Source organism: Cololabis saira, chromosome 22, assembly GCF_033807715.1.
Source record: "Cololabis saira isolate AMF1-May2022 chromosome 22, fColSai1.1, whole genome shotgun sequence".
In the NCBI taxonomy this organism is placed as follows: Eukaryota; Metazoa; Chordata; class Actinopteri; order Beloniformes; family Belonidae; genus Cololabis; species Cololabis saira.
This window is the reverse complement of record NC_084608.1, coordinates 4701450-4720690: the sequence shown is the minus strand read 5'-3', so window position 1 is coordinate 4720690 and position 19241 is coordinate 4701450. Positions and strand designations below refer to the sequence as shown.

At 41.5% G+C, this 19241-nt stretch overlaps 1 protein-coding gene across 8 annotated transcripts in view; it reads left to right on the top strand.

The window, feature by feature from the left end:
• The window catches only part of LOC133423701 (microtubule-associated protein 4), a 153010-nt gene that overhangs the window by 84994 nt on the left and 48775 nt on the right, over window positions 1-19241 (top strand). For 7 of the 8 annotated variants that reach the window (XM_061713996.1, XM_061713994.1, XM_061713997.1 and 4 more), the window contains one exon: window positions 10007-11443. The exons of the other annotated variant lie outside the window; for it this stretch is intronic. In XM_061713996.1, the coding sequence (XP_061569980.1) occupies window positions 10007-11443 (1437 nt within the window). The remainder of the gene's footprint in view (window positions 1-10006; window positions 11444-19241) is intronic. 8 annotated transcript variants of the gene reach the window in all.

Genomic DNA, 19241 nt, shown 5'->3' with positions numbered 1-19241 from the left:
AGTAAATAAATACATACAATTTTACATCATAAAAAAGATTGATTCATGCTCACCTTATAAGTGTAAGAGGAGATTTATTTTTGTTAAGAAGGTTATTTTGGTAATTCAGGGTTCATTATTTTATAAATATATTCTTTATATTCTGATGTAAATCAGGGACTATAATGACACTAGTCAGTTTATCTGTAGTGATTAGTCTGTTTTAGATTGGGCGGAGTGATACGCCACAGTACGGCACTAGGTGCTGTGTTGATGTTCTAAAATCCTACACTGTTGAGGGACATTAAAGTACACTGGAACTCAGCAGAAGTTTCCCCGTGTTTATCCTACTCACCACCCCAAAAAGGTTTAATTTAATAAGGTAAGGCTTAACTCTACACCAGCCTTACATGAGTAAAAGTTCAGAGCTCAAAACCTGCAAGAGTCCCGTGATCGGGACCAAAACGGTACTAGTTTCTTCTGAGCGGAGGAAGATTTTGGTCCGCGGGTCGAGGCGTGGTCGGCACAAATACACTGTGCGTTACTAGTCAACACAATAGATTAATATTAATAACCCAATATCAGATACAGTTTGTCACCTCCACGACACGTTTCGTGACGTTTTTGTATCGCGAAATTTTGTGGCACAATATATTGTTACACCCCTATTAGTTACTGTAAATAGCTTTGCTGCATCGCTTCACCGGTCCACAATATCTGTGTGTTGTCCTGTATAGTTCCCGCCTCACACACATTCTCCCACCCTGATATGTCCAAGGTCGTCTGATGTTGACATGTCTAGTATGCGCCGTCATGTTCTGGCTCCTAGTCACATACTGTATCGCATGTCCTGACTTCCTGTCAGCGGGTTTGCATTTGACAATCTTTGTGTTTATTTGGCCTGCGGAGAAAAGCTGTCCTAATATCTTTGTCCATTTTGCATTTCAAGCTGCGTACCCACCACAGCCCGAAGATGTCCTGCATGAAAACTTCTAGTAAAGAATTCTAAGAGAGAAATGAAGGCTGCATGGGAAAGAAAAGAAAAGGGGTGCCAATGCTACTGCCCAGTCATGTCCCCATGCACCTCACAAATAGCGCTTTTCCACTAGTACCTACCGGTACTCTAGGTCTGAGTCAGGAGGAGGAAATCAGAGAAAGAGACTCTGACGGCTTCTTGTTCATTTTATTCAACAGCAACGACAGCAGAAGTCTGTTTGGTGATCCAACTTTGAGGTGCAGATGTTCATAAACCTGGTGCTGAGGAGAGAATTAAAGGGATGTAGACGGAGATAAGGAACGACCAGATCTACCAGGAGCTCTGTCACTTCATAGCTGCTCACGGCTACAGCTGACTTTTCAGCAGCGCAGAGACAAACTAACAAAAATGTTAAAGCGTCGCCGCTTGAAGCTTCTCTCGCTCTCATTTTTTAACTTGATATCAAACATAAGCCACAGACCCAGCAGCACATTTATCATCTCCTCCAGGTTCTACATCTTTAATGTTTTCTTCTTCGTTTAGATCACACAATCAAATACGTCACAGCAGCTTCAATCCAATCTCCTACTTCTGCTCCAGCTGCTGAATTGTTATGGAAAAGAAACCAGGCTGAGTTAAGTCCAGCCGAGTAGGTGCTAGTGGAAAAGCGCCAAAATTAAGAGCAGACAGGTACCTGATGTACCAGAGAGACACCTGTTTAAGATTTTTATGCTTTATATCATGGATAGTGAGAGTAAGTGTGTGACGTCAGTGGAAAGGCACTCCAAAGTGTCCTGAGTATTTTAAAGTTTGAATGATGTCTCTACAATAATGTATGGCTCCAAGGAGGCCTGGCTTTTCTTTTGATAGATTTTGACCCAATGTGTGACAGATTGCTCCCAAAAGTAATTTCAGATCAATGTATAATTTATGGCGGGTTTTCTCAAAATTGTGGCCCATGAAAAGTGCCAAAATTCTGCGCCACCAGAACGTCCAGCTCCCTAGCGCCACCTACAGTTGCTGTGACCGACTCACAGACCCTCAGAAATACTTCATGGTTCGGGCACAGAAATCACTTTTAAGTTGGTAAAAGTTTGTGTTAATGCCTTTTTCGTATATTTTGTCTGTGCGTCTGCCTGTGTACAGGGGGAACTGATGTTGATTTTTTTAAATCTAAAATTTACAGCTGATTATGCTCTGAAGTGAAAAATAGTACGTTTATAGATGTATAAAATATTTTCGCGGCACCAGGGCAGCACTCAAAACTCATGGATAAACCATCTGTTTCTCTTGATTTTGTTGATGAGTTTCTATTGGCGTTTTTATTATAATAATAATCACAGATCTTTCTATTTTAGTGATGTCAGCGTTAGAGTGGATATCAGCCGACTGCTCTTCAGCCCCTGGTTGCTGTTGAAAGGAACTGCGTGTGTTTCTTTATTCATTGCAGAAATTTCAGATTGTCAGCCTTGTAATGAATCAATTTATATTCACTAAGAAGAGAGGAAGGGAAAAGGAGAGGAGAAGAAGGGTGAGAGGCACCGCCCAGTGGATCATGTCGGTGCCCCCCTGCAGCATAGGCCTATAGCAGCATATCTACCACAATGTTTGAGACTAACTATTATAGTCTTGTTCTATAGCTGCAACTATGACTACTGACTCTAACACACTAGAGTTTACACTTGCTAGAGATTTACCAACACCAGCTAGAGGTTTACTAAACACTAACTATAGGCTTTACAAAACAAAAAGGTTTTAAGTTTAGTTTTAAAGGTGGAGGTGGTGTCAGCCTCCTTAACTCAGATTGGAAGTTGGTTCCAAAGTAATGGTGCCTGATAGCAGAACGCCCGCCCTCCAAATCTACATTTAGATACTCTAGGAACTACGAGTAAACCTGCACTCTGAGAGCGGAGAGCTCTGCCAGGAACATAAGGCACTATCAGGTCTTGTAAATACTGCGGAGCTAAGCCGTTTTGGCCTTTATATGCAAGTAATAAAATTTTAAATTGGATTCAGAATTTTACTCCCAGAAGGTGTTGCACCACCCAGAAGGGGTGTCGCACCGCCCGGAAGGTGTGTCGCACCGCCCGGAAGATGTGTCGCACCGCCCGGAAGGTGTGTCGCACCGCCCGGAAGGTGTGTCGCACCGCCAGGAAGGTGTGTCGCACCGCCCGGAAGGTGTGTCGCACCGCCCGGAAGGTGTGTCGCACCGCCCGGAAGGTGTGTCGCACCGCCCGGAAGGTGTGTCGCACGGCCCGGAAGGTGTGTCGCACGGCCCGGAAGGTGTGTCGCACGGCCCGGAAGGTGTGTCGCACGGCCCGGAAGGTGTGTCGCACGGCCCGGAAGGTGTGTCGCACGGCCCGGAAGGTGTGTCGCACGGCCCGGAAGGTGTGTCGCACCGCCCGGAAGGTGTGTCGCACGGCCCGGAAGGTGTCACACTTCCCAGGTTGTTTGTCACGCCGCCCAGAAGGTGTGTCACACCTCTCAGGTGGTGTGTCAGGCTGTATTATGAAACATGAGGGCTGAAGATGAGCACTCTCCAGCCTTATTTGACAGAAATGTAAAACTCACATTGCCACAAAAGACATATGATGTTAAAGCCAAGAAAAACATTGTTTTGCTGCATAATTGTGGGGGGTTGAGTTGAAGGGGTGGGCAATAGAGAGGTTTGTTTCAGAAATTTGAGGAGTGGAGTGAATTGAAAGTGGAAAAAAATCATGAAACTTGAAGTAATTTCTCAAACACTGTGGACTGCAACAACACACCGGTCAATATGTTGTTGTCCACAGTGCCACAGTGTTTCAAGTTGGAATGGTTTCTCTACAACAAAGTATGGCAGAGAAAGGGCCTCCAAAGAGGGCCAGTTTTTTTAAGTCTCCTGGCCAAATCCCATTCAGTGTGGGTTGAGTTTCAAAACAGATCCAAAAGTCAGAGCACACGGTTCCCGATCAAGCCAGTCTTTTGATGTACTTTTTCTTGGGTTTTTCTCAAATTTGCTCGGTGTGAAAAGTGCCAAAAATCTGTCCAGAAGCTGGAGAAGAAAAAGAGAAACCCAGAAGAATGAATATGAGCAATAGTAGTAAGACGCTTGCCAATTAGGGAACAGCTGGAAATGATCTAATACGCGTGAAATAGTTATAAGCTATTATGATAATTCTGTAACAGGCAAAGAGGGAACATGAAACAGAAACTTTCACTGAAAGCCCTCACTTCCACTCCGAAACTGTTTGTATGCTAAACTCTTCTAGTCGGTAATGCACAGTGACTCAACAATGCAGCAACTCCCATCCCCCTCCTATCACAAAATGCAGAGTGTGGATTCTTGAAACCCACAAAGGAATCTGTCCTGAGGTGAATCACAGCTCAAGAGTACTGAGCAATAGATAACATTAAGTAAAGATTTCCACATTCCCCAGCAACATGAATCTTTATTTTTTATTTTTATGAGTAGACATCCTGAGGAGGAACACACAGTGCTCATACAATATAAAGCAATCAGTAAAACACCTCATATTTTTCACTTGTTTATCATCAAGGGATTCAAAAGGATCCTAATTACATTATGTTGTATAGAGAGTCTGCATTGACTTACTGTACTGAGTGGCAAAAACAGCTGCAACTAGTGGAGAAGACGGGATAACAGACGATTATCAGCTTAAATTAACGGCAGTTGGACTTGACAGTGACCTGTACAGTTACCCCAAGAACCAGTGGTCCATGGACATTAATATTTGGTACAGTTACCAAGAACCAGTGGTCCATGGACATTAATATTTGGTACAGTTACCCCAAGAACCAGTGGTCCATGGACATTAATATTTGGTACAGTTACCAAGAACCAGTGGTCCATGGACATTAATATTTGGTACAGTTACCAAGAACCAGTGGTCCATGGACATTAATATTTGGTACAGTTACCAAGAACCAGTGGTCCATGGACATTAATATTTGGTACAGTTACCAAGAACCAGTGGTCCATGGACATTAATATTTGGTACAGTTACCAAGAACCAGTGGTCCATGGACATTAATATTTGGTACAGTTACCAAGAACCAGTGGTCCATGGACATTAATATTTGGTACAGTTACCAAGAACCAGTGGTCCATGGACATTATTATTTGGTACAGTTACCAAGAACCAGTGGTCCATGGACATTAATATTTGGTACAGTTACCAAGAACCAGTGGTCCATGGACATTATTATTTGGCCACCAATCCAGTTTCCTGATATTTATATGTACTTAATTTCTACGCCGGGGAAATACACGAAGCAAAGCTTGAAGGCTTACAAAAGTCTTGGCGCTTGGTCCGACTTCAAGGCAGGATTTTTTGTAGAAATTAAAGTGATGAGGACACAGAACTTTATGATTTGACCGCTTAACGTTAGCTACCCAAAAATCCAACATTACCTGATAAAAAATGGGAACCGCAAATCCACGTTTCGGTGCCTGGAATCCAGTTGTTTCTGTGAATTGCAGTGATCAATTTGTCTCTCTTAAGCTTATTTTTCAGCAGTCTATAAAATGATAACTCAGATTTCTTGCTAAATCTATGAGTACAGTCGATCGAACAACAGCTCTTTCCAATTTTAGATGTTTTCCAGTTGCTCAAACTGAAAGTCTACGCTGCCACTCAGTCTTTCTGCCACTCAGTCTTTCTGCCACTCAGTCTTTCTGCCACTCAGTCTTTCTGCCACTCAGTCTTTTCTGTCTGTCACTAGTGAAGCTGACTGACATGATTGTCGTCCTGCGTGAGGGTTAGTGTTGGATGTGACTGTTTATATTCTGCTATAACTCTGGTGATCATTCGTCAGTGAAATAATTAAGACGCAGCAGCGCATACCACGGATCCAAGCAGCTAACGACGCGTTTAAACCCGATGTCTGCTACAACAGAAAGCGGCTGATGATCAAGGCTTATGAATCCATTACCTTACGATGTAGTTCTTTATTTTTCCTGCTGCTGCTGCTGTTGTTGTTGTTTATAGGTCTCTGTTACGTTCAGGTGAGTTAGCGTCGTTGCTCCTTAACCTTCTCTGCCTTAGCAGCAGCCGACTTTGAAAACTCAATATACTCCTTGTGAGAAACTTTCAAATGTCTTATCAGCTTTGTTGTGTTGAAATTGTTTTCTAACATTCCTCCTCGGGGTTTCTCCTTTGGACACAGCTTACAAACTGCAAATTTGTTGTCCTTTTCGGCCTTTGTAAAACTCCATACCGGCGAGGCCATTTTCAGTGTTGATGCTTTGTAGAGACGGTCACGCCCCGTTAGGAGACCTGGGTCTGAACGCGCGAGCAGCAGTTTGTTGTTGTAAACATCATCAGATCAACCTGCTTTGAACTATTATTTTGAGAACGCCGATCAAAACCGATAGGGGCATTATCGCCCGATACCGATCGGTTGCCGATCGATCGGTGCATCTCTAATGAGAACACATCATTCCCATTCAAAGTAGATGATTAATCATTATTTCACCATGCAACAGCTGAGCGTGAACCAAAAAACCAAAACAAACAAAACAATTGATTAGTTGATGACTTGCCTTTATGAGAAAGGGCAGGCTTTAGCCGCATTGCTTGCTGCTCCTCTGCAGCATATGCGGTGACTATGTTCTCTGATTCAGCCCTAATGAGGCTGGGGGACACCGAATATAAGAATATAAGCCAACGTGGTCCATTCGGCTTATCTCATGTTTTGCCTCTACCAATTACAGCAGACACAGTATGGAGCACACAGTTCTGTCACAGCACCATTAGTATGAAACATGGCCCCCCAGTGATGGACTGTACTGTATAGGCCTCGACATCTGCTCCACTTTAGTTGTTTTCACTCTTCATTGTTGCTTATGGAACCTAAACTGGAACAAACTGGGCCAAAGTAGAATGAGCAGCCCCACCTCCCTGGAACAAATCTCTTTTCCAATCATTTTACTGCTCGTCTACCTTGAGTCCCTCATCTCGCCGTATCTTCTGCTTTCAAGAATGAACTCGTACTACTTTCTACAGCAATTGCTCATCAGACCTATTATACTATATGCAATGACCCCAAAGGGGCTGTGTCGCTTAACTATTTGTGCTTGTAATTTAATTCCTTTGTCTTTCCTTAGCTTTGTCTTGTCAAGGGTCAGGGTACAGTCATGGGGGGAAGAAAGTATCCCATCTTTGAATTCTGTCCTGCATCAGGACCAAATGTAATAATAATAATACTAATAAAGTAAACTGGTCTGATCCTGGAATATTACACCTTTCCATTATGCATTAATTTAGCTGAAATGATAAAAAGAAGGAAAACCACTGAGTTGAAAAACTTGCTAATGAATGGCCTTGATTAATGGATCAAGTGCGACCTCCTTTACAAAAGCTTAATGACATATGCAATTCAGTTTTGTTCATTTGTATCGGTAACTTGTACTAAAAAGTCATCTCAAGCAACTTACATGTTCAATTAAACACAGCCGATTTCAGTGCAGTTACAATCCAGTGATGATCCATTTTACTCTGTTCCTTTCATACCTGTTCATAAAAAAGAGCCAGCTACATAACAGCTTAGATTGTACTCAGTTTTAGATATGACTCAAACCCGCCCTGAGAATGGAAGTTCTGCATTGACGTCACTTCCCCACTGGACCAGCCCCCTTACTCACACTGAGTGGCAAAACATCAGCAAAAACAGCTGCAACTAGTGGAGAAGACGGGATAACAGCTGATTATGGGCTTAAATTAAAGGCAGTTGGACTTGACAGTGACCCGTACAGTTAAAGTTGAATTATGGTTCCGCGTTAAACCTACTCCGTAGGGTACGCGGCTACGCGGGAGTCTCTCCGTAGCCTGACCTGCACTTCCCAAAAAATGTAACTACACGTCGAGGCGACGCAGACCCAACGCAGACCGAGAGGGCTGTGATTGGTTCGCTTGGTAGCAACGCATCTCCGGTTCCGGTTCGTGAAGCAGTCGTGAACTTTCAGCACTCTTTTCTTCGTGTGACTCTTTGTAATTTTTTTTTTTTGCACAATAGCTGTCCTTATCTCTTTGATTCACTGTGACCGGAAAAGCCGGAAGCTAAACAAAGTATCAACTAGTGCTCTGGGGGGGAACTGCACCCGGGTTAGGGTTAGCCCTAACCCTAACATCAACATTAAAACCAGCAAGACATAATTAAACAGTAAATAACAAATATAATGAAAAAAAAATGATAAAATAGGTAAAATAATAAAAAGCACAAGTTGTTAAAAAGTAAGGGCAGTAGAGTCCAGCAGGTACATCTCATTCTGACAATGGCAAGAATTACGTTTCTATACGGTCAAAACGTACAAAAACCGGGTCAAATACAGTATTACAAAAGTAATCTGTGCTGATTCGTGTGGTGAATTAAACCAATTTGACAATTCTACGTCACAATGCAATCAGGGCTTATCCATCACTAGTGTAACTGCGCGGTTTTCAAAAATCACAAGTATTTAATTTAAGAGTACGCTTCAGTAAACAGTACACAAGTAAACAGTAAACAAATGAAATGATAAGAAAAGAGGTAAAATAGTAAAAATTACAAGTTGTTAAAAAGTAAGGGCAGTAGAGTACAGCAGGTAAGTATTTAATTTAAGAGTAGCAGTAGAGAAGCAGTGGATGTTTTTCATCAATCTAGACAGGATATCCAAACGAGGTGGAGTCCATCATTCTACAGTGAGAAATGATATTCAAAAATGGAAAACATCCACGGCAGTCACCAGTCGTCTAAATAGTGGACTTCCAAACATGTCCATGCAAAGATCAGACTCACAGACTCAAGCATCCTCCCAACACAAATATACTGCTCATCAACTGGCAATCACTCATTAGCATATCAAACACAAAACACTGATGAAGGCACAAGGGTGTCGCGCAGCAGCCTGTGTTTCCGATTAGGAATATATATTATACCAAGCTGAGATCGTCTTGTATGGTGTAAGACAATCTCAGCTTGGTAAGAGAAAAACAAATATTATGCAGCTCTGCAGGCTACACTGAGTTAAAAATGGTTTTCTCAAACAACCAAGTGGCCTCGAACTGAACCAGGGCTGGGGATCGATTCAAATTTCAAGAATCAATTCCGATTCTTTGGATTCAGAATCGATTATCAAGATTTGATTCGATCCGATTCCGATATTGATTTGGGTTAGTGTTATTAAAACAGTTTTTTGAGCTGTTGCATGAATTATATGACTGTAGTTCTGCAACATATTAATACTAGTATTATATTGAGATTCAACAGCAAGTATTGCAGCTAATGATGCTGTAAGGACCAATCAGCTCCCAGAATGCTGATAGAACTGCTTTCAGAAACATTGTGTGGCAGAATTATCAAACAGATCCAGGGAGGAAACAGAGACGGATGAAATCAGTTTTTGTTTTTCCCACATTCCGTTTTTATTTGTCCCATTTTCTGTCTTTTTCAGTTTTTAATTTTTGAGAATTTGGTTTTTAGCATTTTAAGCAAACGTAACACCAAGACAGTATATAAGGTAATGAAATATAGACAATTTATGCAATTATAACTGAAAACTTTAATGATTTCATACCTTTAAACATATTTAAAGGCAAAAACATGGCAAGTTATTCTCGTGTCCAACAAAACATTCCTTTTTTGGGCATAAACAAAAAAATACCAAAAGTTGTCATGTAATGATGAAAAAAAATCGATCTTTAGACGTATAAATCGATTTTTAGTAATTAATATGAGAATCGATTTAGAATTGGAAAATCGATTTTTTTCAACACAGGCTTAAACTGAGCCCAACATAATGTTTTCTGATGTGTCCAATTTATCCTCCATATAACCTTCCCACAGTCTTTCCTTGCTATCATCATCATCATCATCAGCATTTTAGGCTTTTCTTAAATGTGTTTTGCAGTAAATATTTATGCTATCTCAGTGTTTATATATTATGTTTTATGTTTTGTTGTCTCTCTGCGATAAACTGTTTTTTTCTCTTTCTGGAGGGACTTAGATTGTTGATTTGTTTGCATATATCCTCCTTCGTCACCAACCTTAAATTCTTTTTTCACTCACGACAAGGTGCCCTAGGCGACTCCTGGCCAGACGACACTGGCTGCTTGCCGACAGACGCACCTTTGACTCCGACTGTCTCCGTGGTGTTTGATAAAGAAGCGGGCCAACCTGCAGTCAGTCCGGACGATCTACCCGAGAGTTGGCCTAGCCGCGAGAGCGTTGCCTATGCTGGAGGCGACGAAAGAAACGGAGACGGATCGGACCGAAAACAGAAAAAGAAGAAGAAAAGGCGACAGAAGGATGAAGGATTTGAGCACCCGGAGAGCAGGGCCCAACACGAGATGCAGTCCATGGAGGAAAACACTCCCCCGGCAGACGACTTTTATCACAGGATTGGCCCGAGGAGGGATAGAGGTGAGGTCGGATGGGAGGAGCAGCTTGGAAAAAGTGGAGGCCGAGGAAAGAGAGGTAAAAACAGAAAGAAGCTTCCAGAGGAATGGGCAGTGATGGCCGAACCCTTGGATCCCTCACCTGCAGGGACCTGTCCAAGTAAAGATGAAGGGATGTTGGGTCTGGAGGGTTCAGCATCCGTGGCGATGGATATGGAGATGGATACCAGCCAAAACCCCTGGAAACAGGAGGCTGACGGAGAAGAGGGCTGGAATTCTGCCCCCCCGTCCCAGGAGGCTGCTGGGATCAGCCCGCTGGCCCTGAACAGTGAGCTGAAAGCAACAGCTGCTCCCTTCACCATGCCCTCCTCCACCAGCAAGGCATCGCCCGGCTCCTTCACAGATCTGCAAGACCTCTTGATGGACAGCGAAGACGCCTCGTTGGGTCACAGCAACCAGGCTTTGCCCGCACCTTTCTCTCCAGGGAGTGAAGCGGCGAAGGGTGACGTGGTTGACAGTGTCATGTTTGACACCACTCGTCCCCATGAATCCTCTGTGCAGGCCACACCTGAAGGAGACACCTCAGCGTTCAGCCCGGCCTCCCAGGCAAGCTTAGCCATGTCCCCAACAACCGAGGTGTTGGCTTCAGCCCCCCCTCTGTCCCCCACCGATGCCTCGTGGCTCTTAAATGACTCACACATGAGCGCCAACAACAACGAGTTATTTGACTTCAGTGAGATTAGCTCTTCGGGTCATTCGTTACCATTAGGCCTGTCCTTTGACACCCCGAGCCCCGCCCCTCTCCGTTCCCCCAAAACCACAGCGCAAGAATTCCAGTCCAAGGAGCACAAAGAGGCCAAATCAACCCAGAAGCAATCCAGGAAGTCCCGCTCTTCATCCTCGTCCTCCTCCGTTAAGAGCCCCACTTCCCCCGAAGCCAAGCAGCTTTCCCCGCAGGTATCTCCTGCTACCACCCCGGCCTCTCCTCCATCTGTCTGCCCTCTGGGCGCCCCGGGATCTGCTCTTAATCCCGCAGCTAAGCCTTTCTTTCCCAGCTTCGCTGATCCGATGGAAGAGCCAGTTGTGCCCCCTCAAGTTGTCCCCGTCATGGAAGGTTGGTTGTGGTGTGCCCTGACCTCGTTAGACGTGTGTAGAAGCAACGCAAACGTAGACGTGAATGGTTGCTGTGCATGACGCTTCTATCGGCTCCAGTAGTTCCACAGATGGGCCTCGTTGCTTGTGTGTCTATTACTCAGCAGAGGTTAGATCTAAGATTTAGACCCATTTGTACTAATCTTTATACGGACACATTAAACAAGTTGGCTGATGCTGTTTGAGTTGGTACTGATTGTGAGTGACTAATGCATGGACTTGACTGTCAACCAACTGGGGCTTTGGATTGGCTTGAACTTCATCTCTTGAGTATCTTAATTCCCGACGATGCACTGCCGGATTTCTCTCATAATTAACACTTGTTGTTGATGGGTTTTCTGCCACTAACCAATCATAGTCTTCCTCCTTAGCAACACTTGTAGAGACCTTCACCAAATGAAAAGTTCTTCTCAGTTGTACTACTGGGTCTAGGTGTGTGTCCTGTGATCATGACCCCCCCCCCCATGGTGTCACATGACCTTCTCTCTCTCTCTCTCTCTCTCTCTAATTCATTCTCGTGTTCCTCACTTTTGTGGTTCCCAGTTTCCTTTCAATGTCTACTAGCAAATCATGTTTTCTTCTTCCTCAACATTGTTCTGCATTCACGGTCTGTCTCTCCTGGTAATGGAGTTTTTCAACAATGTCACATTTTAATTGGTGTTTTTGTGTTTCTTGGTTTTGTTTCATGTCACGATTGCTGCCATGGCTGCAAATCCACAACAGGTGAGTCCTATATCAGTCATGATGTGTTTCTGTCAGTACGTTTCCATGCAGCAAAGAAATGGGATTTCTGATGGTATCAGATAAACATCCAGAAGACCCAATCACTTGTCTGAGTTTACATGCTGTTCAGAGAATTGGATAAATGTCCAGAGCATGGCGGACTCCGTTACGCTATGTGGTGCTGTAACCATGGTAACCATGGTAACCATTTCAACAAAGAGCCACTTCCGGTTGACGGTTGTTTTGTTTGGCGCCAACGTTACGCCTTCCGTATATTTTTCCACTTTATTTTGATCTGCTCCGGTGTCCTGATGAAGCTTCTGCTATCACCTTCACCATCTTTTTAAAGGTGTTGAAACAACTATTTAACACGCGCCGTCTCCTTTCACTTCCGGGTGAAGCCCCAGAGGAAATTCTCCAGCTGCTCAGACTGCAATGTCCGATGTCTCCGTATACATGGCGTTAACATTCAGACTGTGAACGAATTATCTAGGTGTTGCTATCCGATTATTAAATGACCGATACAGGTCTGAAATAGGTCCGAAGTAGATCGGATTGAGGTGTTTAAATGCAGTTTAAAAGTCCGAACGATGTCTTATACGATCAGAAATCCAATTGAACTGCTGCATGTAAACGTACTGTGTGGGGTTATACTGTGGGGTCACACTCTGTGCATTGGTATTGAAGCCAGACACCAGGACAATGATATAAGGGACAAAAGTAGTAAGTAAACCCTTTTATTGTGATTGCGTCTTTGATATTGCTGTGATGCTGAACAAAATGAAGGTGCTCTATGGTGCTCTCTTCACTGTACTGCACTGCGTTTGCAAAGCTGCTCACTTTCCATCCGGGTGTTATATTTAAAAGGGGCTGAGATGTTGTGTTTGGAGACGATCCCTCTTGAGTTTCTCAGACACTCCTGCCACATATGGGATCACAGCATTTGTGTCGTTTTTCTTTTCCACTCAGTTTAGAGCTTTTTTTCCTCAGATTTCTTGAGTGACCTGACAAAGGCCCATTTTTGCTGAGAATATTCCCAGTGGACGGAGTCAAAAGAAAAAGCACACATCAAGATAACGCTTCAAATACGGAAGAGTATTAGGGCCATGCAGGAGAAAAAATATTTGAGAGGGGAAGAAAAAAGTCGAAATGTGGAGAAAAAAGTTGAAATGTGGAGAAAAAAGTTGAAATGTCGAGATTAATGTTGAAATACAATTTCATGAATAAAGTCGAAATTTCGAGAAAAAAGTTGAATTTAGACTTTTTTCTCGACTTTTCCACTTTTTTCTCGAAGTGCATAATGAAAAAAAAAATGTCCTCCTATTTTTATTTTTCTCCTGCCTGGCCCTAATACTCTTCCGTACTTCAAACCCTCATGTGTTCAAGTTCATTTCTAATTACATGAAATAAAACTAAGCATTTCAGCTCTACTTTTAAAAAAGATTTATACTGAATACTCTGCTTCAACAATAAGCTGCTACAATTCTTTGCCTGTTTGACTGTTTGTCCATAAAGGTAGAAATGTGTTTCCATGTATTCAAGCTATGTATCCACACACTTTTTTTGCCTACTTGCTTTCAATGCTTTCACATTGAAATATATGTCAGAATGTGCTTTTACAGTAGGAAGGCAGAGGAGTGCTGAGTGCAGCTGGCTCTGATCTCTGTGTAATGAGCCCTTGTGTCAGCGTATAAGGGCGTCTTTGACACCAAAAGTGCTAGTCTAACTCTTCAGAAAGGATTAGAGGTCACGTGCAGCACGGTAAAGAACAAAATGAAGGCGTTAGAGGGTTACACATAAGCACTTCCAACGTTTCAAATCATTTCTCAGTGGAAAAAGATGTGATGAATAAGAGCAGGACAGAAATAGATTTTTTTTTTGCCACCAAAGCAAAAGAGACAGAATAAAGAAATAAGACGGATAAAGATTTTGTTGAAACTGGAGCTGTGTGAAACATTCTCATATCATATTAAAGTCTTAGCTGTGCAGCAATTTTTGCATCTAGTTATTGTACGTAACCTATTGCTATGTTGTTAATAGTTTACTTATATCCTTCTGACTGCATTCTTTTTCAAGTGAAATATATAAATGTATATTGCATTGACATGGTTACAACCACTCAAAAAACTCCTGCAGTCAAAACTTAAAAAATTGATTTAATTTTCTTTTTAAACTCTAGCCTTACTCTTGTTGTGTCAGTTAATCTCACTAAGCACATTTCACCTGGAACATACTATTTCAAGGAGAAAGTAGAGGCAAGGGCCAAATAATCATCAGAATTTATTTATTATTTTTTTCATTTTATTCTTTATTTCATTCATTAAACGAAAAACAAAACAGTTCAATATAATTACAACAAATCTCTTTCCTTGAATGAAAGGGAACAGAAAGAAGCTTATTTTATCTGTCCCTTTTTCCTAAGACATAACATTTCAATCAATGTAATAATAAACAAATAAATGCAAATTACGCAATAAAAAAATAAATAAATAAATAAATTAAAAAAATATATATTTTTTTTTATTTAAATGTATTCTTTCTTTCTCAGACAGGGCTAAATACAGGGCTGATACAGTTGCCAGATAGTAGAAAGAAACCACAATTTTTCTACCACTATGGCCCTGTCTCCCTGCACAGACACAAACACACCCACACAGACACGCACACAGCCACGCACACAGCCACGCACACAGCCACGCACACAGCCACGCACACAGCCACGCACACATGCACACACACAGACGCGCACACAGACGCGCACACAGACGCGCACACAGACACGCACACAGACACGCACACATGCACGCACACAGACACAGACACGCACACAGACACACAGACACCCACAGAGACGCGCACACAGACAGGCACACAGACACGCACACAGCACTCAAATGAGTCATCAAAACTATTTGAGGACAAGTGCAAATCCTCAAAAGGCAGGGAGGCATGAATATACTGTATCAGCAATCTGTTTTAGCCCCAGTGTGTTGTCTGGGCTCAGGCTGTTAGATCGTAGCCTAGAAGGGACCTTTCTACACTACTATGCACTATCCTTGAACTGGGCTGAGTTAAATCATGTTGACAGCTTTGAAGAACTGTCAGAATTCTGCCTCGTTGGCGGCATCTTGACAACCAAACCCTAACTCTCCATTGAGACTGTGACTGTGTTTCCATGCATCAATAACCCTTTTAACACCCGAATATTGGCAATAACCCGAATTTGCACGGCCATATAAACACCAATAACCCCTTTTAAATAACCCGAATTTGCTCATATTCGGGTTTTTAAAAACCCCAATATGACCCCTGGGTTACTCCTTTTAAAACCCGAATATTTGGTCATGTAAACGCCAAACGGAATATCCCCATCAAACGGAACAGGAATTTGTTTTCTGCACATGTTCTGTTCACAAGGAATCCTGGTCTTTTGAGTCCAGGAAGTTCTTATAAACACGGAGAAACACAAGACCAGGAGGAGACTAATCACTTCATAAATGTAATGAAGGATATGAACATTTCTGCATTTGTAGACGGTAGAAAGTACCGGGATAGAAGATTTACAAGAAGGTGAGCGAAAAGTTGCGTGAAGCAACATTTGTTTTGAATTTGGATACAGGAAGAAGAAGCAGAAATGACTGTAATTGCGTCATGATGTTCTCCGTGCGTCGCTGGTTTGATCCAGATATCCCAAATGATTAATTACCATGTAAACGGAATATTCCCAATGTTTCAGTAACCGGAATATTAGCAATAACCCGAATTTTGACTGCATGTAAACGTAGTCAGTGAGTCACTCTGGGACTGTTTCTCTTAAATCCCAACACCAAGACTAGTACCAAGAAATCCCCAAGGACAGATTCTCAGCCCATACAGCGATGCCTACAGGTCGTCTCTGTGCGCTGTTCCCTGTCCAGTATGTGTATGTATCTGTATAAGTGTGTGTGTATGGTATCCTATACATCTGATATTCCAAGGTGTTTCTTCATTTGCTTTTTGAATATTGATTTCTGTGCTAGTTTAGTCGTAGGCAGTGGTAAAGAATTCCATGATTTCATTGATCTATATTCTATTGTCTGCTTCAGAAAATTAGTGTTTGGCTTAGGAAGTGAAAACGGGCCCTTTGTTGCCCGTCTAGTTGCGTATGGATACGACTCTAGATTGTGTCTTAACTGATTGTACTGATATAATGGAGTTTTGGATTGTAAAATCTTCCATATTGAAACCAGAAGTGCAGCATTCATTCTGTCCTCAACTTTGAACCATTGTAGACGGAAGTGCAATCTGTTGATACTGGAGAACAAGGCGTGGAGTTTATTTCAATCTTTTTTAGTAGCATTCGCCCATACTATTTGGCAGTAGTCAAGCTGTGAGAGAATAATATTGTTTAGTACTATTTTAGTCAATTCCGATGTTAGATATTTTCTGCATCGCCTTGCCACTGCCAATGCCTTACCCATTCTTTTTACAACATTGTCAATGTGTTTTGACCAGGAAAGCTTATTGTCAAGAAAGATGCCTAGGAGTTTAGTTTCCTTAACTTGCTGGATTGGTGTTTTATTCATAAATAGATTTCTTGGTTGCCATTCCAGGCAGCCAAGCCCACCTCTGTAGCCACTAGACTACCACTCCCCCTATTTAATGTTAATGCTGACATTAAAACAGGACGTTTTCAATGCTCAGTGAGTGGAGATTTGGGTGAGTTGGGAGTTTTCCTCCTACATTACCACCAATCAGAATGTGCACTACATTCTGTAGATTTTTCTTAGACTAATTTCCCAGTGCTTCACATCTACGTGAGCGTATGTTTTGTTAGTGTAGCTTATCATCCTTATATTGTATGTTCATACTTTGTATAGAAGTTTGTGTATATCCTTCTGTCCTCCTGTGTCAGAGAGTAGTGGGAATGTCTCTGGCCGTGGTGCTGAAATGCCATGTGAAAAAAGTCAAACTTGAATCTCCGTCTAACACACTCAGTCTCATTTTTATGGTATTAAATATCTTTACAGCTGTCATCTCAAGCAGTCAAACCTTCATGTCAAACTTACTGTAAGTCGAAATACCAGCAAATTCACCTCAAGATGATGCAATACATTGTTCAGAAAAATTACATAAAAACCAAGGAGATCTAAAAATCTAAAAATAAGTCATTATTATTAGCACTTTTTATTATTTTATTTCAGTTTGTGCACTTATGACTCTGCAAGACCAATTAAGTAGGTCTAGCATCTTAGACCCTGAGTCATTTCAGCTGCAGGTTGGAAACAACTAAAAGGAAATGTAATTTAATTTTAGTATTTGTTGTTTTTTTCTTAAAAAAAAAAATCAAATGTTTCATTTTCGTTATACAAGACTGTCTCAGAAAATTAGAATATTGTGATAAAGTTATTTTATTTTCTGTAATGCAATTTAAAAAAACAAAAATGTCATGCATTCTGGATTCATTACAAATCAACTGAAATATTCCACTGGCAGATTTTTCTACTTATTTCAAGTGAAAATTTAATTGAAACAGGTGAAAATTGTCAAATAACAAGTTATTTTTCTGGTAATGACTGTTTTAAGTGTAATTAGATTTTTTTTGACTAAAAATGAGACATTTTAACTAGAAATAAGACAAATATTCCTGGTAAGATTTTGAGTTTTTGCAGTGCTCTGCTGTAGGCTAAGTAACATATTAATAACTATCTTCATACAGTCACCCCGTAACCATGCTGATGTCACCCCCTGCCCCCACTGTCACCGCAGAACATGCCCCCAAACTATTTCCCTCCAACCCCCCCATGCTGTTGAAGCCAACCCACTGGTAAGAGACCAGTTGCTATGGCAACAGGAGGCAGTTGCTTTGGCGACTAATACGAAGTGGGGCTACTGGAGAAACAATAGATGTTTGGAGGGGGTGGGGGTGTTGTGACGGGCCGTGGTGAAGATGCAGTCCAGCTATAAATAGACATCGCTAAAGACTGTCTGTCTCCCCGCATCATCCGTCCTCCAACAACCCCCCTGCTAAAATTATCCTCCCCTTCCTCCTCTGCAACTGGGATGGTCTCTGTCTGTTTCCAACTAAAACAGTTTATGTATTCGGAGCACAGGAAGGGAATTTTTCTTTTATTTCTTTTCTTTTTTTTTTTTTAGATGACTGGGTTTCTAGTAGCTCTATCAGCAAATCTTACAGTACGTGATGGACGTTAATTGCACATTCCCAGCATGTTTCAGGGTGGAAAATCTCCACTGTGGCAAGCATCTAACTCTGAAAATATATTACTTATGTATGGTATTATTAGAAAAAAGTCAAAATTTCGTGAATAAAGTTGAAATGTTGAGAAAAAAGGCAAAGTTTCGACATTATTCTCGAAATTGTATTTCAACATTAATCTCGACATTTCGACTTTTTTCTCGACATTTCAACTTTTTTCTCGAAGTGCACGATAAAAAAAAATGTCCCCTCTCAAATTTTTTTTCTCCTGCATGGCCCTAATACTCTTCGTACTATTGCGATGCAGTTTATACAGGACTGTCTCAGAAAATTAGAATATTGTGATAAAGTTCTTTATTTTCTGTAATACAATTTAAAAAAAAAAAAAAAAAGTCATACATTCTGGATTCATTACAAATCAACTGAAATATTGCAAGCCTTTTATTATTTTGATATTGCTGATTATGGTTTACAGTTTACGATTAAGATTCCCAGAATATTCTAATTTTTTTAGATAGGATATTTGAGTTTTCTTAAGATGTAAGCAATATTTAAATAATAAAAGACTAAAAAAGATATTTCAGTTGATTTGTAATGAATCCAGAATGTATGACATTTTTGTTTTTGTAATTGCATTACAGAAAATCACAATATTCTAATTTTCTGAGACAGTCCTGTATACCTCACACATATCCATTTGTTATGAAAATGACTGCTATTCCTTTCATTTTTATTTATATTCATTGACTGTAAAGGTTCATTTATTTTACCGGTCAGAGCTTTTCTATGGTACTGTATGCTCAGCATTCAAGTGCTATGCGCAGGTTACTAGGCCAGTCCT